This window comes from Colius striatus, chromosome 14 (assembly GCF_028858725.1).
Source record: "Colius striatus isolate bColStr4 chromosome 14, bColStr4.1.hap1, whole genome shotgun sequence".
Classification (NCBI taxonomy): Eukaryota; Metazoa; Chordata; class Aves; order Coliiformes; family Coliidae; genus Colius; species Colius striatus.
The window spans coordinates 20,421,906-20,448,589 of record NC_084772.1 but is presented as its reverse complement, the minus strand read 5'-3'; the positions used below and the strand labels follow the sequence as shown (position 1 = coordinate 20,448,589).

At 51.8% G+C, this 26,684-nt stretch overlaps 1 protein-coding gene across 13 annotated transcripts; it reads left to right on the top strand.

The window, feature by feature from the left end:
- On the top strand, positions 1-26,340 carry FBXO31 (F-box protein 31). Of its 13 annotated transcripts, none has more exons than XM_062007288.1 (12): positions 1-382; positions 6,699-6,770; positions 9,175-9,261; positions 13,555-13,631; positions 14,898-15,065; positions 15,743-15,817; positions 17,436-17,587; positions 18,276-18,429; positions 18,992-19,344; positions 20,631-21,449; positions 21,606-21,741; positions 25,550-26,340. In XM_062007288.1, the coding sequence occupies exons 1-10, from the start codon at positions 1-3 to the stop codon at positions 20,851-20,853; spliced, it is 1,743 nt and encodes a 580-aa protein (XP_061863272.1). In that variant the 3' UTR covers positions 20,854-21,449; positions 21,606-21,741; positions 25,550-26,340. The 13 variants fall into 13 exon arrangements, with proteins under 13 accessions (XP_061863272.1, XP_061863276.1, XP_061863275.1 ...); XM_062007292.1 differs by having other exon boundaries at positions 20,631-21,741; positions 25,550-25,682; positions 25,883-26,340; XM_062007291.1 differs by having other exon boundaries at positions 20,631-21,741; positions 25,550-25,682; positions 25,878-26,340.
- Positions 26,341-26,684: the final 344 nt, after the last annotated feature.

Here is a 26,684-nt window from a genome sequence, read left to right as displayed (position 1 = left end):
ATGGCGGTGTGCGCCCGGCTCTGCGGGGTCGGCCCGGCCCGCGGCTGCCGCCGGCGCGGGGCCGCGCGGGAGCAGCGGCGCGGAGGCGGCGGTGACAGCGAGCCCGACACCGACACCGACCCCGAGGAGGCGGGAGGCGGCGGCTCCGCGGTGGACGAGGTGGCGGCGGAGCGTATCGAGGGCGGGAGGCCCGCACCGCAGCCCGCCGAGGCCGGCCCGGCCGGGCGGGCCCCGCTGTCCCTGCTGGAGCTGCCACCCGAGCTGCTGGTGCAGATCTTCGGTTCCTTGCCCGGTACCGACCTGCCCAGCCTCGCTCGCGTCTGCACCACGTTCCGCCGCATCCTCCGCACCGACACGATCTGGCGGCGGCGCTGCCGCGAAGGTACCGCCCGCCCCGAGGCGATGGCCCCGGCGGCTGCTCAGGGGAGCCAGGGGCCCGGAGGAGGCGGGAGGGTGTGGGGAGGTGATGAGCTGTGGAGCGGAGGGGTCCTGAAGGGGTGCAGAAAGGAGGTGGAGCTGGGGATGGGGGTTGCGGGGCCAGGGGGCTGCATGCAGGGCTCCGTGTGCTGGGAGTGGAGGAGAGGGCTGGTCTCGTGTCCTCTGGGGCGTGAGCCCTTCTTGGTGGCACTTGCTGCAAAAGGGCAGCTCTAGCAAAGGCACCGAGCTGAGGCCGTTCCCTAGGGGTGGAGAAGAGGAATGGGGATGGGACCAGACACGGGCCCTGGCAAATGATGCCTCCACATAGGATGTTCTCAGGCCCATTGTGAGGATGGGGTATTTCGGGCAGCGAGGACAGGGAATGGCCAGGTTCTGCACTGGGGAGGAAAGGAGCCCTTGGGTGTGCAGCTGGAGGCCCAGCAGGTAAAAGCACGAGCAGGGAGCCCGCTGGGGTCTGGTGAGCAGGGGCAGGAGGGCAGGCTGGGCTAAGGTCATCCATTCCTGTCCTGTCACAGGTTACAGGGCCGGGTTCAGAGGGGTCCTTGGTCCACATGTGTGTTTCTTGGGGGGTGTCTGTTGCAGGAGTGCTGTGCTGCATTAATGCAAAGGCTGGGGGGTGGGCTGTTTTTCAGCAGTGCCTCAGTTCTGGGTTGCTGTGGCTCTGTTCTGTTAGGCTGTGATTCTTTACTCCTTCCCTCACACCAGCGTGGCTCGGTTCCCTGTTTGTTAATGTCAGCTCTCCCACCCTCCAAGGGCTGTCTTGCTGTGCTCGTCATCTCTTCGTACTGTGATCCTGCCAGGTGCATCTGCTGCCAGCACATGAAGTCATGTGTAGTTTGTTGTTTGTTTTCTGTTTTTAACAGCAGTGAGGGCATGGGATGAGGGATTTCAGTACGTCAGAGTGGCTGCCTGCCATGGGCAGTGGGGCCTGTTCAAACACATTAAACCTTACGGGAGTGAGTTCATGCCTTATCAGCACTATCCAAGAACCCTTGGACAGTTCAAAGGCTGTACCTAGAAAATATATCCCAAAGCATTCTTGTGAAGACTTGACTCCTGTCTCAAGCTCCTTTGCTAGCTACAAGGTTGAGGGGTGCATAAAACAAGATTTTATTCTCTTCTTGCACTCTGTTTCTCACGTTCTTCCAGTGTGCCTGTTCCAGCCTCTGTCAGAGACCCTACTAATGGACTGCTGGTGTGATTGAGGGGGATCTTGTACCAAAGGAGGGCTGAAAAACTCCCTCCATCCACAGAACTGTTACTGCAGCCTTTTGTCCAGTCATGGTTCTCCAGGCAGTTCCTACTCTGGACTTCTTGCACTGCTCAGGGTGCTTTGCCTCGCCTTACACAGCAGTGTGGGTAGTACTGTAGCTTTCAGTGTTTGTACATGTGGGTATAAAATTGGCCATGGTTTTAGGGGCTGTTTTGCAGTTAGTTTCCCTGTGTGTGTTTCAGTGATCTGTTGCAGGTGCTCAGCTCCTGAGCGTGTTCAAATGTGAGCATGCAGTGGGTTTAGCCATTTTCTACCTTCACCTTGGGCAGGAGCAGCACTGAATGGAAGGAAAAGCCCTGCTGTTGCCCAAATCACTTCAGTCAATCTCTTGAGCACTGATGTCTTGCTCCTGCACTGCTGTGGGCTGCCTCAGATGTAGATTTGTCTTGAGAAGGTGTTGTTATCAGTGCAAGCATCCAGAGGTCTATTTTTCCTGGAAGCAGAGTGGCTCTTGCTGGTGATGGTGAGCTGGGGGAGCGCTGGGATTAACCAGAAGTAGTTGTGTAACAGGCATTAGGCTGTTAGGGCTGTTGTCCTTTTATCATTGCAACTGTTTGGGGTAAACAATGTCTCGGAATTGCTGCTTTGGCAAGAAGAGGGTTGCCGTCACTTTCATGTCTTCTATAAATAGGAGATTGCTGATCTCTGCAGTGGGAGTCGAATTGAAGCACGGTTCAGTGTGGCTGGTGACCTGACCTGCCTTGAGTAACGCCTGAGAGTCCATTTCAAGTGGAAAAGTGGAAAGGAGCCACTTTCATCTTAAAATAAAACAGCCCAAGTGCAGCAGGACAGCTGGAAACAGACCAGACATTCAGAATAACCAGGTCTAGAGCTTGCATGAAAAGGCTTTTGTTTGTGAAAACAGTCTCCAACAGCTTCTGGATCTGCTGAAAAATGTCAGCCAAGATGTTAGAGGTCCCAACCTTCAGCAGGTTGTAGGGAAAGAAATGCCTGTGGAGAAAAGGGGGAAATTAGGTTTAAGCACTCAGCAAGGGGACTGTTGCAGAGTTCAGCTCTTACAAGACTTCAGAGAATCCACACAGGGGGTTGATGTCCAACTGTTCCCACAACAGGAACAATTTCTGGTAGTGCTGCACCTGAGTAAACATGAGGGTAGTTTTAATAAGCTTCCCTTTTTGTGAGGTTAAACCATTGTGTAGTGCATGTCTTTGGTGAGCCACAGTGGGCTTTTCTTCATCTCTGACCTCATTCTTTGCCGAGAGGCCGCCTAAAAGCCAGTGGCTGTTTCTTCCTGCTAATGGCAGGTCCTGATTATCCGTAGCCATCCTTCAGAGAATCTTCCCTACATCTGTTTGTGAGCTGTAGGCCTGAAGCTACTAACCTTTTGCTTTAAGGTTTCTGCAAATGCTTTCATTTCTTGCAGATCAAATCTCCTTTTGCTCAGCTCCTTCTTTGCAGCTGCAGCATGTCACGGTGGTAGCGACAACACTTCCCCTGGGAGAAGGGTTTGACAAAGGAGTTGGTGTATTTTAATCTGATCACTCAGCCTTTGGAAATCAGAAGCTGGTTCTAAACTTGCCCACCTGCTATTTCAGAGCTGCTGGCCCGAGAATCTCCCTGGTTTTGTGGTTTCTGAAATAATCCATTAGGTTTCTGTGCCTTCTGGTCTCTGTAGAGCCTGTAAACACACATTAGCCCCTAATTAGGGGACTTGATTAGTCAAGGCACAGTGGACACTTAGCAATGGTAAGGGTTTTGAGCTCTACCAGACATCCCAATTTCCTCTGAATTGCAGAGTCCTGCTGAGGAGGAAAGAGAAAGCAGCATTTGGGTCTTTGATACGAGTCCAGGGATTCTTCCTTACCTGGATTGGAAGAGCCTTGTTGGTTTGTTTGTTTAAACTTCAGTGTAGGCCACACAGAGGGAGGTGTGTGACACAGCTTCTTGTGGAAAGGAGAAGGGGATGTTCAGGCTTAGGAGAGCATATGGTGAGAGCAGACCAGGGGGAGTAAATTACACTTGCAAAAGCATTAGTGTAGCTCATAATAAATGGAGACTGCCTTTCCAAGTCCTTTACATTCCGGTGCATGGGACCATGGAAACAGCACTGGGTCACTGTGTGTTTGGTAAATCTTTCAAGCACTCCTTATAAATCTAATCAAACAGGCTTTCCAGCTGGTCAGGAACTTTAAAACCCATTTCCATCCTGGCTTTTGAAGGAGGATTAGGTAAGCATGTCCTAAGGGCATCCATTCCCTGGCTCAATTTCGGTCACTATTAACTCCTTAAGATACTTTCCTCAGTGAGCTCTTGCACTGAGATACATTTCCCTAAAACAGTCTTAATTGCACTGAAGTGCACTTTCCCAGAAAGCTTGAGCCCTTCAAAGCTTCCTTGGAAAAGCCTTTCTGTTCTCTTTAAGGAAAACCTCCTCCTTTTATTCCTCTGTAGCTGTCTTGAAGCTCTGCTTCCTGTTCATTTTCTGTCCCTCTTCTCATCTGGATTCAAAAGAGATGGCCAGCTCTCTTGCTGATGGTATTTGAAGCTTTCTGTGGGCAGTGTGAGCTAAGAGACTGTTTTTTCCCCATCAAGCAGCCAGCATGGTGTTAACAGCTCATGGGTCCCAAGGGCTTAAGCGCTGCACTTAGCTAAGCATCACGCTGGGGTTTGGACTCTGTGGAGCTGTTTGCTGAACAAAACAGGGTAAGGACTAGTTACCATCAAATGAGGGTTAAAACACACTGAAAGGAGATTGCATTCTCATTTCTTTGTTCCAAGCCTTGGATGTCTAATGTCAAGTAGCCTGTAGCAATCCCAAAATAATCACCCTTTGTCTTCTTTGGGGTTTCTTTAACAAAACTTTCTATTGCTTGGGAGAACTTTGAACCTCTCCAGGACAGATTTGAACTCCAACGCTTAGGAAATGCACCTTTAGCAGTGGTTTGGCCTTCATGAAGTTTCACTGCAGGTTATCAAGGGCACTTGCATGAAACTGGGACACAGCTTGAACCATCAAATCACTCCCCACTCCACCCTGTTGTCTCAGGATACCTCTGCCTGTCACTGCACTGAGACTGCACTCCAAGTGACTTACTGCTCTGCTAAGGAAAATGCTCTGCCAGAAATCAGCACTGGCTGGAGGAAGAGAGAACGTCACTGTGCTAGTACAGGATCCTCTGCATGTCTCCTCCCTTTGTGATGCAGTATAAATATCTTCACTGACACAGAATGGAATCAAGCTGCAGCGCCTGCTGCGCCAAGTGGGTGCCTTACTGGTTCTGTGCCTGGCTGAGGATTGGTTTACATGGAAAGAGTTTCCAAACAGCAAGCCATGACCACACTGTTCCTGTTGTCCTATAGAGATCCCAACTTTGTGATCAGTGGAGGAAACATAGTGTTCCCTCCATGCTTTTGGTGTCATTACCAAGCACACAGCCCGTGTGGACACATGCAGAGCAGTGGCTGAAAGCCCCCTGGCTCTGGGAGAGGAGGGATGGGCATGGGGTGAGCTGCAGAGTTGGGTCTGAATTTCCAGCCTCTGGCAGAGCTGTGGTTTCACAGATCTACTGTGTTGGGTCAGCTGGCTGGAGCCCAGCACTAAATGGCTTGTTTGTGCTGGGCTGGATGTTCTTTCCGGCAAGCTCATCTGCCTGCTCACGGGCTAATTGTGCTTCCTCATCCCACCTTGTGTTTGGTAACACTTAGAGCTTCCTCTGGCTTTTGCTACAGAAGTCAGCAGGAGCTTTGCCACCGACCTCTGCATCTGTTAATGAAGGGCAATGTGTTTGCTGTGCCTTCTGCCCACTCTTCCCTTGATTGAACCTGCTGCTTACCCACAGCGACGTTGTGCAGGACGTGTGTTCCCCGTGGGCGGGCTGACAGTAGGCTCTGCCTCTGCTTTATCATCCTGTACATGCACCACAAGTGTGTTTATACCCAGGAGGAGACTGAATTCATTCATTTCTCATATATGAGAAAGGGATTCTCTCTGTGCAGCAGGTTACCAGCCTTAGGTAGTGGCATTTGGCAGCCACGCTAGATGATTAATTCAAGGAAGCTCAATTGAGGGGAAGTTTTATCATTAGTGATTTGATGAGAGTCATCACAGAGCTTTGGCATCAAATAGCTGGCAGGTGTTTGGTATTGCTGAGGAAAGCTGGTGTTTGATCCGTGGTGCTGGATGCCTTTGATGCCAAGGAAGGTGTTTTTCCTGACTGAGATCTAGCGAGGTGACTGCAGCAGGGTGGGGTTTTTTTCTTGATGATGATTTTTTGGGATCTCCTTCCTCTCATTTCCTCCCTCTGGTCTTCTAAGGGTATCTTACACTGAGATGTTAGCACTTGCTTTTATTCCTTCAAAGTTTCCCTTAGAAGTTTGGCATTGGCTTCCTGAAGATGAAGGGACATAATCTCATTTTCTGCTTCAAAGCTGCCTTGAAGATCTCCGGATTGCTTTGTTTTCAGGCTCTCCTGTAAGCAATCAAAGGCATTTGTGTGTACAACAGACCCATCTCAATCTGATCTGCTTTCAAGTGTAACCATATTTGTACATGCTGATGCCTGTTTTATGTCTCCATTTCATTCTTTTTAAAGCCTGTGACCTTTTCTTTAGGATCCTAATAGGCAGTTTTCTCTGTTGGATACCTCAGTGGGAGTAGATAATTACCACACACAATCATGATTTGATCTAAATGGGCATACAGTCCCAGCTGGAATGAGGATGCCTTCCACATTTCATACTCTTTCTGGTCTAGGTGCAAGCATCTGGAACTTTGCAGTGTTTGTGTGTTCCTTCCCTTGTGTTTGTTGCAGGCATTGCTTGTAAAACGTGTCAGATCCCAACACAGCGATGAAATTACATCTCATTCATGGTTTGTAAAGCAGAAATAAGAGTCTTGGACTTAAGGTGGCAGCTTGTAAGAAATCACCTGAATGAGCTGTCATTTTTCCTCAAGCAGTAGCTGCCCAGAGGCCAGGCAGCAGAGCCCTTTGTGCCAGAGCTGAGGCTGTCCCCTGTGTCGTTGCAGAGTACGGCGTGTGTGAGAACCTGCGGAAGCTGGAGATCACGGGAGTGTCCTGCCGAGACGTCTATGCCAAACGTGAGTGAGAAAGCTGACACAGCTGGCTGTCCTTGCTTGGTACCAGTCAGGACAGCACACACATGTTCAGTGTTTAGCAGACTTGGGCAGCAGAAGTTATCCAGCCTTACTCATGGCAAGGGTTTCGTCTCGAAGCTGATGTATTTGGAGTTGTGTTTAATACTAAGCAGAGGCCAAGAACTGGGGTGTCTGTGCCTTCCCCCTCATCCTTTGGTGAGAAAAGACCATGTGATTTAGCTTTACAATAAAGTATGTTCTTCATCCTTTCCTGTTTTGCCATTTTCAGATCTTGCAAAGGAGTCAGCTGGTGGTTTTTGATAGCTGCAGCATAGCTGAGAGTGGGTCTGAAAGGACAGTGTTGCATGGTGACAGTGGGAAAGTGCTGTAGGTGAAGGGATGAGAGTTCCTCTGGGCAGCTCCTGAAGGAGGAGAGAGCCTGGCAGGGCTGGGCCTCTGCCTGGGAGTCAGTGTGGTGCAGGGATGCCTATGGGAGTGAGACCACAACTCCTTTGACTCACTGTGCCTTTTCCAAGGTAGATGCACTTTTGTGTCACAGTAGGAGAGGTGGGAGCATCATCAGATGAGAGAAACCACGTTATGCTAAGGACTGAACAGAGACCTGTTTCCATGGTGAGGCTTCTCCTGTCACCAAATGTTGCCCACTGCAGTCAGAAGCTGAGCTCAGAGAGCCTCACAAAGCCCCCAGCAGCTCCCATCCCAGCACTGCCAGCCTCTGCTGTCTGCTCCCCACCACAAATTCTGTAAGAGTTCCTTAGCATAAAACTAAGATTTAACCCCCAGCACTTAAACTGTGGCTTCTGACTGTTCAAGGAGGGTCCTGCTTTCTGAAACAAGAGCAGAGAGGTCAATCATGAGAGGTCTCTGTAAGCTTTGCAGACCTGAAATCTGGCTGAGCTCCTGCATGTACTGTATTTGCTGAGCCTTGAAGCAGTGATGACCTCAAGTATTGATCTTAATGCTGGAAAGAAGAACAGGTAGAAGGGTTTTAATCTCATCTTTAATAGATTTGGTGAGCATCTACAGGAAAATTACTTCATCACCCAGAGTCCCTCTTTACTTATTTGTGCAGTAGGAATGGAACTGCCTCATTTTGCTGAGTGGGAAGGCTGAGTGATGCTGAGAGACCCACAGAGAGGTCTTGTCAGCACTTGAGGCCTCCCTCACTTGCCATTCAATCCAGTGTCTCTGGGTGATGCTGGTGTGGTAGCAGCCATACAGCACATACCATACTGGATCTTAACTCTGCATTGCCAGGCTTAATGTGGCAGAACATCTCTTTGGGAGTTGGAGGCTTTTCCCACTATAGTAGTTCGAGGCTTCAGATTTATTACAATGAGCCAGCAAGGCCATTTTTATATGCAACTTGTGTACAGAAAGCACTCAGAATGGCCTTGCTGGCTCAGAACAATGATCTCTCTTTAGCCCAGTGCTGTATCTTGCAGCCATGGCTGTGAGCAGTCACCCAGGGCAGACTGAGAAGAGGACAAGCCTGTGTGACACTGTCCTGTGTACTTCCCCGGCTTCTGACTGTTTTCAGGTCAGGGGATTTCCAGTGTGATGCAGTTTGTTGATTTAATAGCCCTCAATAGATGTCTGGCATGTATGCTTCTCATCTGCCTTTGCACCAGGGATCTGCAGCATCCACTGGCAAAGAGTCACACTTGAGGTGTGAGAAGTGCCTCTGTCATAGACTTTGTTGCCTTTGGACTGAGGACTGTGTGCATATCCACTCAGCAATCCTGACTAGCAGTGGTTGCTCTGAAGTCAGAATGCTTGGCAGCTCTTTCTGGCTTTCAGGGATGTACCACCTCAGGTCTGCTGCTTGGACTCAGCAGCGTGCTCTGCTGCAGACACTGGAACAATTTACTAGTGGTGTCACTCCATTTACTGTCCCATAAACTTCTTTAATTGCAGATGACTTAATTTTGGGGCTGCTGGCAGGACTTACATGTACTTTGCTGTCCCTTGAATGAGTTTCTGTAAGAAGCAGTGTGGGGAAACAGGGAATTGAGCTGGAGTGTTAGAAAGCACAAGTGATCCAAGGCCTGGGCTGCTGTCCATGCAGTTCCTTTGCTTAAGTGGCCTTAAGACAACAGTGCTTGTTACAGTCTCACTAGAGAGTTTGAAGAGGACCCTGATTCCACTTTAAACTCACTGGCTGCCATGTGTAAATACTGTCTGTGGCACCCCTGAACATGCCAGATCCTGTGTGAGCCCTCTTGGTAACCCAGCGTACCCGAGGCTGGGGCCGGTGGAAACCAACGGTGCCCCACAACTGGAAGTGAAGGCCAAGAAAGAGTTTGACATTCCTGCTTGGTTGATCCAGTTGGATGGTTACAGTGGAGCAGAGTTTGCTGGTACTTACCCTGCTGTGTCTGTTCAGGTATAAACCCACGAGTGAAGTCGGGGCGTTATATGAAAATCCTTCCCGACTACGAGCACATGGAGTACAGAGATGTTTACACCTGCCGTACGTACCTCCTGCTGCCTCCTGCTTCCTGCTCTCAGCACACACACTACCTGCTGCATGGAGTGGGATGGTGCTTGAAGCAAGTGATTTTTGGGGTGAACCTTGGGACAGCCCAGATTGTGCCCCTTAGCTGGTTGCTTGGGCCTTAGTGGAGTGTTGCTGTCCCTTTGGAGTGACCACGTGGGTAAGGGCAGGCATGCTGAGGTGTGTTATTCTCCTTTTGAAGTGCTTTGAGACAGAAATTGTCCTGATGGTGCAAAAAAAAAGGAGGGTTTGTGTTCACAGGAGAGAAACACTCACTCTGCTCTTCACAGATTGCTCCTCTCTTAGAAGGAAGTATTCAGGTAACCCGGTCAGGGCTCCCAAAACCAAGTTCCAGTAAGCTCTGGACAAGCAAAAAGCTTTGTCTTGAACCACATGAGCTCCATTCAGATCTACAGCCCTTCCCAGTGACAAATGCAGAGGGTTTCCATACTAACTCCCTCCCTGCACAGTGAATCCTTTCAACCACCATCTCCCTCTCTAGGAAACATCTTGCTGGTGTTTCAGAGGTTGTGGTTTCCCATCCTCAGTCAAATAGCTGCTCTTGGTAAACTGTTCTTGTCTTCCTGGTGTTGTGTTGAGGGAAGAATAGTGAAAGATTGGAGTTTAATGCTTACAGGAGCTGGGGGAAAGCACTGATTGGTTTACATGAATTAAGGGAGCCAGTGCTGCTTGGTACTTGGAGGGGATGTTGAGCTATCTGTAATGCTCCTCTGGGTCTGCAGAGTTTTACAGACTCAGCCACTAACTCACTGGTGCTTGGGAATGTGGTTTTTAGCACATGGCAATGGGCAGAGTGGATGCTGCAGGCTTCCCTGTGCCAAAGCAAGCAGTGGAGTGTGGGTCAGGCAGAGAATTCAAATGCATGTGAATATCTGAGCCATGGCAGACAAACAGCAGCAGTGCTACAGCAGGGATCACTACAAGGTTTTAGGTTTGGCAGCCCTGCCTGTCAACAACAGCCTAGTTCAGGAGCTGTATGGGAAGGAGAGGCATGTCCAAGCTGCCTCCCAGGACAGAGGTTCCTTTGTAGGTTGCTGCCTGGAAGTCTGCTCCAAACATGGCCTTTGGTGGCTCTCAGATGGCATTTTGTGCTGTTCCCTCAGCTCTTTCTGTAGCTCCAAACGTCTGATGTCTAGTGCCCCTTTTCTCTAGGGCTGTCTTGTATTACTTGGAGAGCAGCCAGAGTGCTTTAAGATGCAACTGCCTTTTTCCCCTCCTGTGTGTTAAAACCATGTTGCCAGGATTCACCATGTGAGAGCTCCCTCATTCATATTCCTGCAGCGTTGGCCAGGTCAGCTCAGATGGCTTTCCCCAGGGTTTTAAGCTGGCCTGGCTGACACTGTGCTCTTTCCACTAGCAGATCAGTTATCTCCAGCTGGAGGGCAGCAACTGCTTGCATTGTTCCAGCTCATTTTGCTTATAGATACCGTGCTACACCCTGAGAGTCCAAGGGAGTTGTAGTGGATCAGATCTTTTCCACTCCAAATGAGCTCCCCCTGCTTTAAAGGCTGCAGGTTTCACTGCAAACTCCCCTCTTAGGTGTCTACATTTCTCTTGCTGTGCTCTCCCAGCTGGGCACAGGCACTGAAAAACGCTTGAGTTAGAACAGTAACATCTGAAAGCATCTGCTGTCCTCAAAGAAGCCCTTCTGGGGCTGTACCTTGTTTGCTGCCACGTGTGTGGGGTGTGCTGTGATGTGCCTGCACTGATGCTGCTCTGCACTTGCTCCCTGGCACCCCCTTGTCCTGTGGCTGACTGACAAACAGCACAGGCCTTAGACCCTTCCCAAGCCTTCTGTTAGTGGCAGCTTGGCCATTCACTGCTTTTCCTAGCTCATCCCTAGATGGATTCCAGCTGCCTTTCCATCTGCAGGGCTGCTGTGGCAATGGGGGTGGTATCCAGGCCGGGTGGGGGTCTGGTGGGTTGTGGGTTTGCCCCATTTGTCAGGATGTGGGCTCAAATTCAGACAGGCAAGAGGCTGCTTTGGAATTGAGGGAAATAGGTGGTGTGCATAGCAGAGGAAAACCTTGGAGAAAGTCCCAAGTGCTGTTTTCTTTCGAGGAGCAGAGAGGGAAACAACTATCAGATCCATCCTGTCTCCTGCCAGGGAGAGGCAGAGCTGGAACTCATCAGGTTTTCCCTGCAGTGACCACAGCTGCTGGCTTGCTGGAGCCCAGAGACGCTGAAGGCTTGAAAACTGAGCAGTGCTTTTGCTTTGAGACTTGTTTGGGCCTCTGGCCAAGTACCAGCATTTCCTCAGTAACTTTCTTTCTTGAAAGAACAGGAGGAGGAGGAGCCCACAGCACCCTGAGCAAGGGAAGGAGATGACTTGGCCATTAAGGTGTCCCTGCCATGGGTGTTGGTGTGCAGGGAGGGTGAGGCTGGGTGAAGTGCTGCTCACTTTGCAGCCTGTTTCCCATCAGCTTGTCTGGAGGTTTCTGTGGTGTCAGACAGCTGGGGCTGTAGAAAGAAGAGCTGTGCACAGTAGTGGTGCAAACTAATCAGAGAAGCTGCTCTCCAGTGGGCAGGATTCTCTGGAGGTGAATGGTATGGGTTTTGGCCCCTTCCCTCTTTTGCAACCCCAAGTTTCTGGGGCTTGGGACAGATAGTGAAACAGGTTCTGCCTGTGACTCAGCCACATCTCCTGAAGCACCACTGCTCCTGGTGATGGCTTGAAGTGGAAGGGCTTGCCTTGTCCAGCTGACACTTTCCACACTGTTGAAAAGCCCATCAGTTGTAGCCACAGTTCTGAAAGTGCTTCCAACAGGAGCTGGGGGAGGAGGGACATCCTCATCACACTTGGATAGCTTAGCATCAAGTTTTCTGTCCTAAAAGTGGAAGAAAAGCTGGGTTTTATCAGTGCCTGCCAGGGCTGAAAGCAGATTGTGGTGGGTGGAGCACATAGCATTCATTAATGTGTAATTACAGCTCTGAGAGCAGGAGCCTGTGAGTGTGGTTTGCTTGCTTGCCTCAGTGCTGTTTGTGCTGCACTGCCTGAAACCAGGTCATCAATCTCAAATTGTTTACTGCACAGGAAAAAGGCTCCTCCAGGCCAGTTGACAACCTTCCCAGCTGTCTTAAACCTCTCTGCAAGTTCTCTGCTGTGGTGTCATAAAAACACTCCTTTAGTCCTTGCTAGCTTACATGATCCATGAAACAAAGCTGGTGTAGCAGCTGCCCTGAAACACAATTCTTCCTTTAAATTGATGCAAAGAGTATTCAAGCCAGTCCTGTGGGTTAAAATGGATTACTGTGGCCTTCTGAGGTGGCTGTGAGCATCCCTGTGGGGCAAGCAGAGTGTCTCCTTGCCATCTTCATAGAAATAAATCTGCATCCTGGTTTTCCTGCCCAAAATGCCAGGTTGTGTGCAGTGTCAGGAATGATGTGGACCAAATGAATGGCTGACTGTGAGGACTGGAGGCAGGTACATCCCCAAGCTCTCCTTAGGAGAGGGAGCTGAAGGTCATTCTGTAATAGGCATTTTCTCCTGCTTGCTGAAAACGTTCCTGCCTGTCCTTCAGTGTTGGTGGGATTAAAAGTGCAGCTGGCTCTGGAGAAGTGGAGAAGCCTCACCTGCTGCAGCAGGCTTTGAGGAGGGCTTTGAAGCAGCTTTGGGGCACTGCTGAAGTGGAGCTGCTCCCTCAGAGGCTGTTCCTGAGCTGCTGACACCAGCAGACCCCGGGCTGGCATGCTCTGTGTGCTTCACCCCTGCTCCCTCCGTGGCTTCTTTTAAGGATGCTCAACTCTGGAGACAAGTTTGTCTCTACAAGGCAGGGAAATTCTTTCAAAATGCTCAGATTTCCCTGTTCCCCACAGCCTTTCTGCCCTTATTTTCTGTTGCTTTGCAGTCTGAGGCACTGAGTACATTGTTGGTAACCAGAGGTAGCAGATGCTCGGTTGGGTTCTATCTCTGGGTATATCATGTGGTTTGCATTAATGAGACCATGTCCCTAAAGATTTCTGGGAATTCCTGGTGAGCTATCTGCTTGTGTAAAGGCCTGGAAATTAACTCCTGCCCCTCCCCTGGGGCAGGAAGAACATCAATCCGTGTGAGCTGGTGGGAGGCCTCAGCTCCCAGCTGCCTGCGTGTGGCTGAGTGGAGCCAGTTTGCTGTCCCTCACTAAAGGTGGTTGTGGGTGGCATTGCTCAGCGTGTGCAGTTTGGTAGCAGTCTTCCTTTTGCTTTCTTTTCCCCACATCCCAGTTCCTTAGCTTGATGTGCTCACTTGAGTGTCTCCCTGTTCCCTAGTGCTGCACCGCTACCGACACATCCTGGGTCTGTGGCAGCCGGACATCGGGCCCTACGGGGGACTGCTGAACGTGGTGGTGAGTGAGAGCCTCCTCCTGAGGGGCTGCCCTCAGCTCATCACTCTTTTTATAGCACTTTCTAGACCTGGTTGACAGCTCTGTGCTGTTGAGAAGTGAGAACAGTCAGCCCTCAGCCAAGGGACTGGGGGCACTGAGGTTGCTTCTTGCATCTTCTCTCCAGACAGTGCTGTAGGGTTCCAGCTGCACTCCAAGGAGCCACAGAAAACATGAGCAGTGTTCCAGGGAAAGGCTTGATTTAGAGCTCAGTGCTGATACTCCAGTGGCTGACACAGGAGTCCATTCCTTGTGCACCCAGAGGCTTTAGCACTGGCCCATTGCTTTACTGTGTCATCTTTGCCTGCAGCTGAATGGTTTGGAAAGAGTTCTGCACTTGTGTTTGTGCAGCTCTCCTTGCCATACCTTTCACCAGCCATGTCTAAGGCTAATGCATCAGAGGCAGACCCATGGAGTCTGGCAGCTCTCCTGCTCCTGGGGAGAGCAGTTGATGAACAACACTTGACTCTGTATCAGTGAGAGCTGGGCCAGAGGTTTGCCTGAAGCCCTTGTTCTTTTCAGTAGCTGACAGATTGAAGCCCAACATGTCACGAGGCCTTTGGGTTTCACAAGGTTCTATCCCATGAACTGGTGTAAGAGTGCATCCAAGTGCACCAGTGCTTACATGATGTGGTGGCTGTGTGAAGACAAGCAGAGCCTCTGCTCTGCTTTGGTCTCAGGCCTTTCTGTTCCGAAAAGATCCTTCCTCTGGAACTGCATGGCTTGAGGGGAAAGGATTCTGTTATGTCTGCAGGAAGGGAGCTGGCACTTGTACCTCTCACCAGAGGAGATTGTTGCTTCCTGTGCTGTCTGTGAGTAATAAAGCCAAAGAATTCCTTATCCAAAAGGCATTGGATAATCATGAGGAGCAGAATCCCTCTCTTCGAGTGTCTGCCAGCATGAGCTCTCAAACCAATTAGAGTCTGACTGTGTGGTCTCTTCAGTGCAGCCTCTCCCTCTGGATCCTGCACACCCAGCATCCATCACAAAGCTGTTTGCAGTAATGAAAACCTGATCATTTTCCAGTGGTGCAGGGAGCCTTGTAAAGAAACTCCCTCCCCTGTCACTGGGGGTGTGCTGGGAGTGCATATGGTCTGCTTTAATTGCTGGGAAGCACTTCAGAAATGGCAACAAGCTGTTGTACAGCTCCTGCCCTGTTGCACAATGGGCTCCAGAGTTGTTTCCTGCAGCAGGCTGAGCTCCTGTGCCCTGTCTCCCATCCCTCTGCAGGTAGATGGTTTGTTCATCATTGGCTGGATGTACTTGCCACCTCACGACCCTCACGTCGATGACCCCATGAGATTCAAACCTCTCTTCAGGATTCACCTCATGGAGAGGAAATGTGCCACAGTGGAGTGTATGTATGGGCACAAGGGCCCTCACAATGGCCACATCCAGGTGAGCTCCTCTGGCACCTCTGTGCTCGACACCACGGGTGTGGAAATGGATTCATCAAAGTAGGGGAATTTGCTTTAAGGAATCTGGCTCTCACCACCTTGTTGTGTGTCTGGGTGCCAGCTTTGTGCTCATTATGTGTCTGACAAGTTGTGTGGGCTGTTCCCTGCTCTGAATTTGTTCTCTGGCAGTAGTACAGCGAGGCTGTTGTGTTCTCTTCTGTTGGACTGGGGCACTGTGGGAGCACCAGTGTGTGTGGAGGCTGGGGGAAAGGACACATAAAGTGGCCTTGTGCAGCTGGTGAGTGGATCCAAGCACACACACAGACCTGTTCTGTTTTACAGCTTTAAGGTGAGACCCTGAGGAGGTGATGTATCACCCGTTTAGTACACTGAATGCTTTGAAAAGCTTTCTGAGAGGTTGTTTCCTTTGAAAAGGGAAGCTCAGATAGCAAAGCAACTTAAAACCAATGTCTGTCATTAGAGAGCATTGAGGGGTTTATGGCTTTGATTGCTCTGCTCTGCAGCTCATGCACTCTGTGGCACTTCATGATTCTTCCTTTCTAGCAAACTCAGTCAACTCTGTTGTGTAAAGCAGTTACTCTAAGCCTTAGTTACGTCATCCCAGGCGTGTCCAAACAGGTCTGTAACCTGTGAAATTCTCCTCCATGGTACCTACAGATTGTAAAGAAGGACGAGTTCTCCACGAAGTGCAACCAGACAGATCACCACCGCATGTCAGGGGGAAGGCAGGAGGTAAGGGCTTTGCCAAGAGTCTGCTTTCAGGCTCTTCCCATATCCCCTTTCTGAGGATAAAGGTTGCTGCCTTACCTCAGCTCTTAGCTAATGCTGGTGGTCTCTGCCTCCTCGTTTCTGTGCATCTGAACACAGCCCCAGGCTGGTGCAGCTTCTGGCTCAATCACTGCCATCTTTTTTAAGTGAATGGAAGTGATCTGTGACTTGAATCAAAACTTCAAGGGGCCACTGGGGAAGAATTGCAGGATGGAGGGGAACCTGCTTTAGCAGGGGGTTGGACTGGATGATCTCTAGAGGTCCATTCCAAGCCCGTTGATTCTATGATCTTGGGGAACCTTTTCTGTACTTGCCAAGGAGTGGTTTAAGGATCTAATACATGGGGTGAATTCAGAGTTACACCCATAGAATGTCTGAGTGGAGACCCTGGGCCTCACCTCAGTACCTGACAGGTTGTGAACATCCATCCCACTGAGCAAAAAGCTGGTTCAGGCAGTTCTGTGTGGCAAGGTGCTCTTGGAGCCCCAGCACCCCTTTTGCTCCCTGTGCTGTCACATCATTCCTCTTTGCTGACAGGCCTGCCCAAAGGAAAACAGCAGCACTCACCAGGCACTGATCTCTGTGCTGTTGCTGGCTGTGTAATTAAGATCTTTTAGACACAGGCCTAATACTGAGGAGCAGCTGTATTTGAACACCTGCTTGAGGCACCTCTCTACTGCTTGTTGTCTTGGTCGAGGGATTAAAGGCTTCATTTGGTTGTTTATCCCATGCCTGTGTCAGCTGTACCCAGCAAGGAGGATTCCTGGCTCACACTACACATTTTAAGGTGCAGGTATAAATGGCAGGATGAAAACCTTCAGCTAATACCTGTTCCAGGTAGTGGTGTTTGCTGCCAGCTCGTTAGAGCATCACAAAGCTGATGCAAATGCTTCCAAATGGCTAATGGGAAAGGGCTGGGTGAAAGGTTTAGTTAAAGTGTTTCCTGGTTTTGTAGCAGATGAGAAATGCTTTAATACTTTGAAAGGACTGCATTAAGTGTGCATGGCATTATGGTAATTGGAGGATCTGGCTTTGGAAGATAAAGCAAGCAGGTTTGGAATATCACTTGGTAGGCTGCAATCCCAGTGTAAGCTGTTATCAGGCTAACTCATGGTGGGGTATTAACTTGTCAAAGCTGGTGTAGAGGTACTTCAAGAGATGTTTTCAAAGCACCCTTTGGATTTAGATGCATCAGCATTAAACCCTGTGGATTTAACCTCAATCTTCGTGAGCTTTGCCTTCTGTGTTTAACGTGCCAGGATGGGGCACAGGAGTCAGCTGATGGGCACAGAAAGGAGTCACTGCAAGGCAAGTCAGGGAGTGGTAGATCAGCTGCTCTGCAGTAACAGGTGACACTTTTGCTTTTATTCTGAGGAGGCAAATTGGTTCTGCCTGTGGTTACTGTTCCTTGTGTGCTGTCTGGCAGGTAGAGGGCAGTTACTGTTATCACTTGTTAAGCCTGTTTCCAAGCCAGCTCTGTAGCAACACATCCTCTGTCTTTGGCACAGCATCTCTCCTCTCTGTGACTCATGCTGAGGAGGGAAAGTCAAGCTGGGGTACATCAGGGTACATCATGTTGCAGATGAAGTGCCTTTGTCTCTCCCCTTGTGTCCTGGGGCTGCAGGAGTTCCGGACGTGGCTGAGGGAAGAGTGGGGTCGGACTCTGGAAGACATCTTCCACGAGCACATGCAAGAGCTCATCTTGATGAAGTTCATCTACACCAGCCAATATGAGTAAGGACACCAGCTCTTTCTAGGCTGCTGCAGCTTCAAGAGCACATTGGATCATTTATTCCAGAGATGAGACCCTTGCAGTGGGCTTTAGCAGCTGGGGAACGTTGTGTCTCTGCAGGCACACGTGTGTGAAGCACAGTGCTCTCCACTTGTACAGAGACACGAGGTGTAATGACAGCAGTAATAACAAGGTTCCAGGTTCTTTACAGTAGCTCTGCACAGTAAGGTGGCTTGGAGTCGTTGAAGTGTGTTTAATTTGAAGGCAGCACGAATGCCTGGGATCCCAAGGAGCTGTGTGCTTATTATCCCTCTGAGTAAGCAACACGCTTGTCATGCACCAGGCACAGATCAGACAGTCCCTGAGAACTGGAGGCTTTGAGCTGTCACTCCAAACTTCTAACAGCAACCAGCTCACACAGCAGATGTCTGAATGTGCTTAACTCTTGGGTTCTCTGGAAATCCCAAGCAGTGAGGAGGTTTAGTGGGGCCTTGCTGTGGGAGCCTCGTGGTGTGCTAACAAGGACTGGCAGAGAGAGGCGAGGGGAGTGAGGGAGGGAGTGCCTGCCTAGCTCTAAAGCAAAATCTGTCCTGCTTCCCCCCTTTCTCCATGACATCCCAGACTGCAAACACATCCCTCCTGGCAGGGGATTCTCTCTTAACTCCTCTCCCCTTTGGGTTCCCTGCACAGCAACTGCCTGACGTACCGGCGCATCTACCTCCCTCCCAGCACGCCCCAGGACCTCATCCAGCCAGGGCTCTTCAAAGGCACCTATGGCAGCCATGGCCTGGAGATTGTCATGCTGAGCTTTCATGGGAAGAAGGCAAAAGGGACTAAAATCACTGTGAGTGCATTTGCCTCTCTCTCAGCTGGTTGTTGAAGTAGTCTTGATGCCATGGGAGAGCTGTCTGTTGTTCCTAGTGGGAACTGGTGGCACTGAGTGGATCTGAGCACGTGCAGAGGAGCTGGAACCTGCTCTGTCCAGTTTCTCATGAAGCCACCTCACCTCCCTTTTGTTTTTGTGTCCCTTCCAACTGCTTTGTGTGAGCAGCTGGGAAGGTCACTGGAGATCACCTGCATGGATCTGAGGAGCAAACGTTGGCAGCTCTTGGCTGAAGCCAGGCTACTGAGCTCCTTCCTCCCTGCAGCCAGGGATCCTGACAAAATGCACTTGCAGCTTTGACTTTGTCTCACCCTTGCAAGTACAGCCTGGCTCCTAGCTTTGGATTTCAAATCCTCTTTGAGGTGAGGGGAAGAGCAGAGATGACATAACTCAGGGAAGAATGAACAAGGTCCAAGAGTGAAGGGAGTGGGGCTTGGTGATTGTAGAATGAGGTGAAGTATGAGGAGGATGCAGGTCTGTAGCACCCTGCCTCTGCAGCCATGCTGTCCCTTCCTGTCTCCAGGGAGATCCCAACATCCCAGCTGGCCAACAGACTGTGGAGATTGACCTGGCCCATCCCCTGCAGCTGCCTGACATCGAGACCCTGCGGGATTTCAGCGAGCTCTCTCGCCTGGTGCTGGAGGTGCAGGAGCAGGTACGTCGGGAGGAGCAGGAGCAGGAGGAAGAGGAGCACAGCCAGCAGCCTGCCTCCCAGCCTGCTGCCAGGCCCCACCAAGGAGAAGGTGCTGAGGGGGAAGAGACTGCAGCTGGGGCTGAGGGACCCCCCCAGGAGAAGGCAGCAGCTTCCCAACCCTTCGTGCTGCCCATGGGCGTCATATCGAGGAACGAGGACTATCCCCGGACCTGCCGGATCTGGTAACGTGGGGTTAGAGCCTGGGCTGCCAGTCCCAGCAGGAGGGGAGGCCTTGAGGCCTTGAAGCATGGCCTGCATTTGCTTGCTTTGCACACACCCATCTGCCAGCCCCTTCTGCCACTGTCTCCCCCACTCCTGTTTACTCCCTTTTCTTACCACACTCTCATCTGCCATCCTGCTTCCTTGCTGCATTTCACCCTCCCACTTCTGAAGCAAGCACCTCTCCATATCCACCACCTCCCTCCCCTGTTGTTTTTGATGTGGTTTTGTTTCCCAGAGCTGCCCAGCTCATGGATTGACAGATCTGTACAAGCTGCTTCCCTTTTCTGTGTGTCACTTGTATTGCTTGGCTGGAACACTGTGCTTTCCCCATCCCTCCCTGGCCTCTGGTGCCTTGGGGCCAGCTCTGCATGGTGCTGAGCACCCTGAGCAGTGGGTGCAGGTATGCAGAGAGTCCTGTTGCATGGGAGGTGGAATCAGTGAAGTGGGGACAAATAACCCCAAAGCTGAGGCATAGACAGTGACCTTGAGGCAGACATCTGTGCTCATGGACACGAGCTGCTCGAGGCCAGAAGGGCCCTGTCACACCTGAGAGGGTCTGAGGGAACCCTGCACCTCCTGCTGCTGCCTTGGAGCTCAGCCTCACCTTTTCTCCCCCCTTCCAGCCCTTTCTCCCCCCTTCCAGCCCTTTCTCCCCCCTTCCAGCCCTTTCTCTCCCCTTCCACAGTGCCCCTGTTCCATGTGGCCTTTCCTGCATCTCTCGTGGTTTCTCTCAGTTCCAGATGACATCAATCTTTCCAGACATTGTGTCTCTTTTCCCAGCCTCCTCCCCCATTTTTGCTCCTGTTTTCTCTCTCTTTCCTTTCCTAGATTTGCCTCCCTTGCCTTTGCTTTTCTCCCTGTTTCCCCTCAGGTTCCTCTGTCCCTGGCTTCTGTTGCCAGCTTTACCCCTCTGCCCACCGTCTCAACGTGCCCTTCCTTGTCTCTGAAGGGAGCCTGGCTGGATCCTGGGCTTCCAGGAGCAAATCCCAGATGGCTTCAGTGGGCTGGACTGGCAGAGTGCAGCTCTGCTGTGCCACTTAAAGCAGCCCCAAAACCAGCAGCCCCAATAGCAACAGAGACTTTCTGCCCTTACCCTGCCCTCGGCAGTCTCAGTGCTGCGAGGGGCAGCACTCCCCATCCCGTAGCACCCCACGGCGACTTGGTCATAGTTTTGTGCTTGTTTCTTGATGTCCTGGGTGACCCTGACCCTTGTCACACCTTCTGTGCTCCTCTCCTTGGCCTGCAGCTTCTATGGGACGGGGCTGATCGCTGGCCACGGCTTCACCAGCCCCGAGAGGACCCCGGGGGTCTTCGTGCTCTTCGACGACGATCGTTTTGGCTTCATCTGGCTGGAGCTCAAGTCCTTCAGCCTCTACAGCAGGATCAAGGTCTCCTTCCAGAATGCCCAAGCACCTTCCCCAGAGGCTTTTGATGAAATGCTGAAGAACATTCAATCCTTGGCTACTTGAAGGGTGATTTGGGATGGACAAGGCTCGGGGTTGCAAAGGCTGCTGCGCTCCCCAGCCAGGGCTGGGATGGGGAATCCTCGCTCCTGGTACCTCTGAAGAAAAGCATGCACTTTGATTAAAGCCTTTTTACCCCAAATGTCCCCATCCCAGTGAAATGATCTGTGAGTGCCCTTTCCTCCCTGCCCTCCACGCTGCTCCCTGGCAGTCCTTGGTACTCAGCCTGGTAAGGTAGCTTTGTAGAGCCACAGGGATCCTGCAGAGGAGGACACAGACCTGTCCTGCTGCATAAAGAATGTATTGGAACACAAATAAGATCAGAGCTGGATCAGAAGCACAGCTGATTGAGTGGATGGACACAAGCCTTGTGCTCTGACCACCAGCAGTCTCTGGAAAGAGCTCTTCTCCAGGGAAGGGACTCCTTTGAGCCTTTGCTGTGCTCTAGGCTGATCTCTCCTCCTGGGAGACTTGCCTTACCCTCCTGAAAACCCATGTGATCCCTGTGCAGGCTGCCTGGCTGCTCCATGAGATGTGGCATCAGCAGTGACAAAGCACCTCCTCCTCTCCAGAAGCCTTTCCCTGCAGCAGCATCACGAGAGGTTGGTGTCATAGCTGCATCCTTGGCTTAGGAATTGGAGTGGGTGGTTTCCTCCTGGGCTTGGCAGCAAGGGGAGGATTCCCACTGCAAACACCAGCCTGTGGAGCCTTGCCCTGGCTTCTGGAGCTCGATGGATGTGCTGTCCCTGGGGCTCTAGGTCTGGGTGTTTCCTTGAGCACAGAGGAGGTGATTCTCACAGAAGCTGGGTGTGGAACTGGAAGTGAGGATCAGCTGCAGAACCTGGTGCATCCCAAGTGAGTTTGTGCTCAGAGGTTCACCTCAGATCTTTTCAGGTGGGTTTGGATATGTAAAGGGAGGAGAACTGGCTGTGAAATAAGCCCAGCTGCAGCCTGCTGAGTCCTGGCTGGGGTGGGCAGCAGAAGGTGCCACATGTCCCTGGCACTGGCTGACCCCAGGTCTGTGTCATTCTTCTCACCCTGCACAGACTGAGGGAGCAGTGAAGGCTTCTCTTAATATTGCTGTGGCTTGTTCTGGCTCCTTTTCCTGGTGGTGCTGACAGGGAGGTGCTGCTGCCCCACTCCCAGCACCCTGCTCTTGCCTTGTTTCATCCCAGATGGTTGCTGCTGCCACAGAAAGCTCCTGGGCTTGGTTTCTTCCCATGATACCTATGTTGTGTGGGGCAGATGTGAGCTGCACTGGGAAGTGTGGGCTGCAGCTGAGGAGGCTCATTCCCTGTAGACTGTCCTGTGCAGGAAAATCCTGGCTGGTGCTGCTGTGCTGCCTGGGAGCTGTGCTAGAAACCACCAGCACTTGCTTCAGTGTGTGTTATGAACCCTGTGTAGGGAGAGAGGTGACAGGGATCCTTGTGTGCAGGTGAAAGAGCCTTTTGTGAGAAAGCATTGGTTACAGGCAAAGTCCATCCTTTGTTGCAGTTGCTGTCTGCCTGGGATAATAAACTCCAGGTTTCTTGTCAGTGTCTAACAAAACTCTGCCCTTGCATCCTGAGCAGGTTTGGGGTTGTAACTGTGTGTGTGTGTGTTGTGCTGGGAGGATTCAGGCCCCTTCTCTGCAGGGGTTTTAATCACTGAGTTTCCCCCACCCTCAGCAGCTTTTATTCCCCCTCTCACAAGGGCTTTTTTGCCATCTGTGGCTCTTGAGTGTTGCCTCAAGCTGTGTGAGAAGCAAATCTCCAGCAGAGATTTGAGCAGAGGGTCAGGTTACTCCCAGGGTTAATCCCTGTCTCTTTGGGTTTTTACAAACCTCTGGCAATTTGAAGGTGATTTGGGGCACATTTCTCTTTGTTTCCTACTGCTTTGTCTGCTGTGGAAAACCTGCCTCAGTGCTAGAGGAGAGGCTCTGAAGTGCTATTTCTGCTGTAGCAAAGAACAGTTGAAAAGTAGGTTGTTTGTGAGCAGCCTGTTAGAGGTGTTACTGGCAGCAGCAGCAGAGGCAAGAGATGTCTTGGCTCTCACCCCATCACTCAGCACTGGGGGGAAGGAGGGTGGCAGCTCTCTGAGCCTGGGCTTGTGGGCACAGAGGTGAGCTGAGCCCAAAATCAGGCCTCTCAGCCTTTGGCTGCAGCCCCTGAGCTGTGTGCAGGGGGACAGCACGTGCTGCACTGTGCAGATAGAGGTTTCCAGCCTGGTGATGGCAGGTTTCTGGGATGCCCAAAGGCATTAGGAGTCTGGTTGGTATCTGGGTGGCCACTTTCTCTTGCAGCTTGCTGCTAGGCTGGTGCAGCCAGTGCTTTGGCTGCTTTGTGTTCTCCCCAGCCAGTGCTTTGGCTGCTTTGTGTTCTCCCCAACAGCCTCAAGGGCTGAGAGGTCCCCTTGGGCAGCTGTTTTCATCACTTGTCCCTACACCCAGCTCTGACTGAGGATTCCTCTTCCCTTCAGTGCCCTCACTCACCTGAAGACAAGTAGAGAGCCTGAAGTTTTGCAGAACTGACTTAATAGCTTTTGCTTTTTGGTTTTAAAGTGAGGTTGAAACTCCAGACTGCATTGACTGCCCCACAGGCACTTGGCCTGAGGCCCCAGGCACTGCCTCCTCTGAGCAGTCTGTGGCCAGGACAGCTGTGTGGGCTTGGCTGAGTGTGTAGAGCTGCTGTAGGTGACTTCCACTGCTCTTCTCCAGGCTAAAATGGTTCTTGTAGCTCATCCCTTTCCATTTCCAGTGGCAGTGGTGAGGGTCTCCCTTCTGGGAGAGCATCTCCTTGGCTTTGCAGAGCCTCAGTGCCCTGCAGGAGCATTGCACAGCTCAGCTTTGCCTCCTTTTGTTTACATCTTCTTATTCCATATTATGAGCATCTTTTTGTTTCCAGCTTACCTGATTGGCCTCAAAATGTCAGAACCTGCTAGTCCTGATGAAAGCAGCACTGCTCCTACACCAGGGCTTGCTTCTGTCTACAGCAAAGGCAATGAGAGTAGCAAACCTTGTATTAATGCTCTGCCTTCTCACCTTCTGCTCCTCCAAGCCTGGCAGGCTTTTGTGGCATTTCAGAAGACATCTCCCTCTGATTTGGCTTAGGGTTAAGAAAGCTGCTCAGGGGCTGGATTTGGAGAGACAGGCACAAGTGCTGCAGGTGCTCCTGTGCCTTTGCTGGTTCCCCCCTGCACGGCTACAGCAGAGCTCACAGAGAACACGGGGAGGTGGTAGAACTGGCAGCTCTGAAAGCTTTGGGAGAGGGGAGGGAACAAGAGGAGTGCAGCCAGCTGTAGGGACAGGGAGGTTGGACCTGAGCATCACCTGTGGCTGAGGGAGATTTGATTCTGTGGTTCTATGGGGGGCTGCAGTGTGGCCAGAGCTGGGGAAGGGGCTGGAGCACAAGGGGCTGGGGAGGGGCTGAGGGAATGGGGGTGTTGAGCCTGGAGAAGAGGAACCTGAGGGCAGACAGCAGCACTCTCTGACACTCCCTGACAGGAGGCTGCAGGGAGCTGGGGGTTGGGCTCTGCTCCCCAGTAACAAGTAACAGGACAAGAGGCAATGGGCTCAAGTTTCCCCAGGGGAGGTTGAGGTTGGAGCTGAGGCAGAACTGTTTCCCTGAGAGGGGTGTCAGCCCCTGTGCCAGGCTGCCCAGGGAGCTGGGGGAGTGCCCAGCCCTGGAGGGATCCCAAAGCCGTGGAGCTGAGGTGCTGAGGGCTGTGGGTCAGTGCTGGGCTGGGCAGGGTGAGGGGAGGGCTGGGACTGCAGCAGCTTCAAGGGCTTTGCCAACCAAAGCAGTTCCATGGATGTGACCACAGTCACACTCCTTGCTGTGTTGTGTGCTGGCTGGCACAGGCTGCACCCCTCAGTGCACCCCCTGCCCCTTTCCTGAGCCCTGCCTGCCCAGCTTGGTGGGGTGTTTGCTGGGCTGATGTGTGGCAGAGCCTGGCACATGGTGATATGATTCTGATGCTGACCTGTCCTCATCCTGCTCAGTCAGTAGGAAAATCCTGGGGACAGTTGATCCCAGCTTGGTGGGAAGAGCTGGGAAAGCTGGAAAGCAACCTGTGAGGGGCAGGAACAGTCTCTTGGCAGAAGCCTTTTTGGATTAAGCAAATCAGGCAGCAGAGCAGCAGCCACAGCAAGACCTAGGGCTGAATTGTGGCTGAGGAGCAGTGAGCAGTGACTGGCTCACGTGCCTGGGCTGTGTTGTGCTCCCAGCTCACGCTTTGTGTGTTGTCAAAACACATGGGTCTGGCCAGCTGGAAAACAGAAGCATCAAAAGCTCCTCATCCAGGCAGTTTGTTTGCCTCAGGCCTGATTTCATAGCTCTAAGTGTGCTGTGATCAGGCATCGTGGTTGGAGGAGACTCACTGCAGCCCAGATGGACTTGTCAGGCTTTGAGGGGTTGTGTTTGAGGAGGAAAAGGATGGAATCACTTGGACCTTTCAGCTGTGGCATGGGCCAGCAGAGACTGGGGTAGCTGGGAAACTTGGACTGGGGAGAAGGCAAATCCATGTGCAAGCATGCTTGGAGGGGAAACCCAGCCCCAAATGCAGCTGGCCCTGTTTGCTTTGAAGCAAGGATGACTCTGTATTGCTTTTATTAACTGAAAGCTGGAGTGGCCTGCTGGGGGTCTGGGGGGTTGTGTGGAGGTGGGTTGTAGCATCCCAACTTGCTAGTTGAGGGAAATGACAGTGTATTCACTCTGTCTTGTAGCTGGTTGCTCCCATGGCCAAGGACCTTCTGCTGTGTTGAGCTGCCCAGGGATGGTGTGGCAGGCACTCAGCAGCTGGGCACTGGGCTGTTTGAGAGGCTGATGGGGCAGTGGAGTGGAGGATAAGTTACCAATGTGAGTGCCACTGACCTTTGGGGTGGTTTTTCCCCCTTTTCCTTGTGTAACTCCCTGATTCTGAGGTTGGGTTTTGCGTTGCAGGCTTTGTAATGCTTGGGGAGGGAAAGAGCACGAGGCTGGCTGTGTTCATTAGCTTCATTAAAGCAATCTGCACTTTTCTTTCCCCTTGGATGAACACTCCTGCTTCCCCAGAGCAGGTGTGTCCTGTTCCTCTGTGTGTTTTGCACTCACCTCCTTAACCTGACACCAGTGGATTCATCTCCAAGCACCTCCATCAGACTCAGAGTGTACAAATGCAGGTGCAGCAGCTCCCTGCTGAGCCACAGGCAGCACAGAGGGAAAGCTGAGCTGCTCAGTCTGAAATGCCACTTGACATCAGACACCTCAGTTCCAGGCCACAGTGATGTGGAACAGGATAAGCTGGAGCAGCTCACCTGCCCTGCCTGAGGGAAGGGGCTGGGCTTCACCTTTTGTTTTGAGGGCTCTGAGAGGAAAGGGCTGTAAAAGAAGCCAAACCTGAGTGCAGCACTTGGCCTCCTTCAGGGCAGGTGTGAGCAAGCTGAGCAAATGCCTGTGTTACTTTGACAGCTCATCACTGTTACCCAAGGAGCCTTTTCCAGTTTCAAAGAATAAACAGGAAAGTTTGGTCAACTTCCTTCTGGTTGCCTCCCAGTGTGTCTGTGTGTCCCAAGGGCAGCAGGGGCTGACACCTCAGCTTCCACCACCCACAAGGAGTCATCTGCCCTTGTCTGGGAGCTTGGTGAGCAGCTGAGCTCCTTTGCTGAGGGTGTGAGGCACAGCCCACGCTGCAGCATCACAGCTCCTCACATCCCTTGGCCCTGCTTTCTGGGCTTTCTCCCTCCACCTGCCCTTTGGGGGTTGGGCTGGATGATGAAGGTCTCTCCCAACCCTACCCTGGGGAGCAGGAGCAAGGAGCTGAGCTGTGCCAAAGAGCCCCGAGGGGAAGGACGTGCTCATCCTGCATGCTTGGGCTTTCAT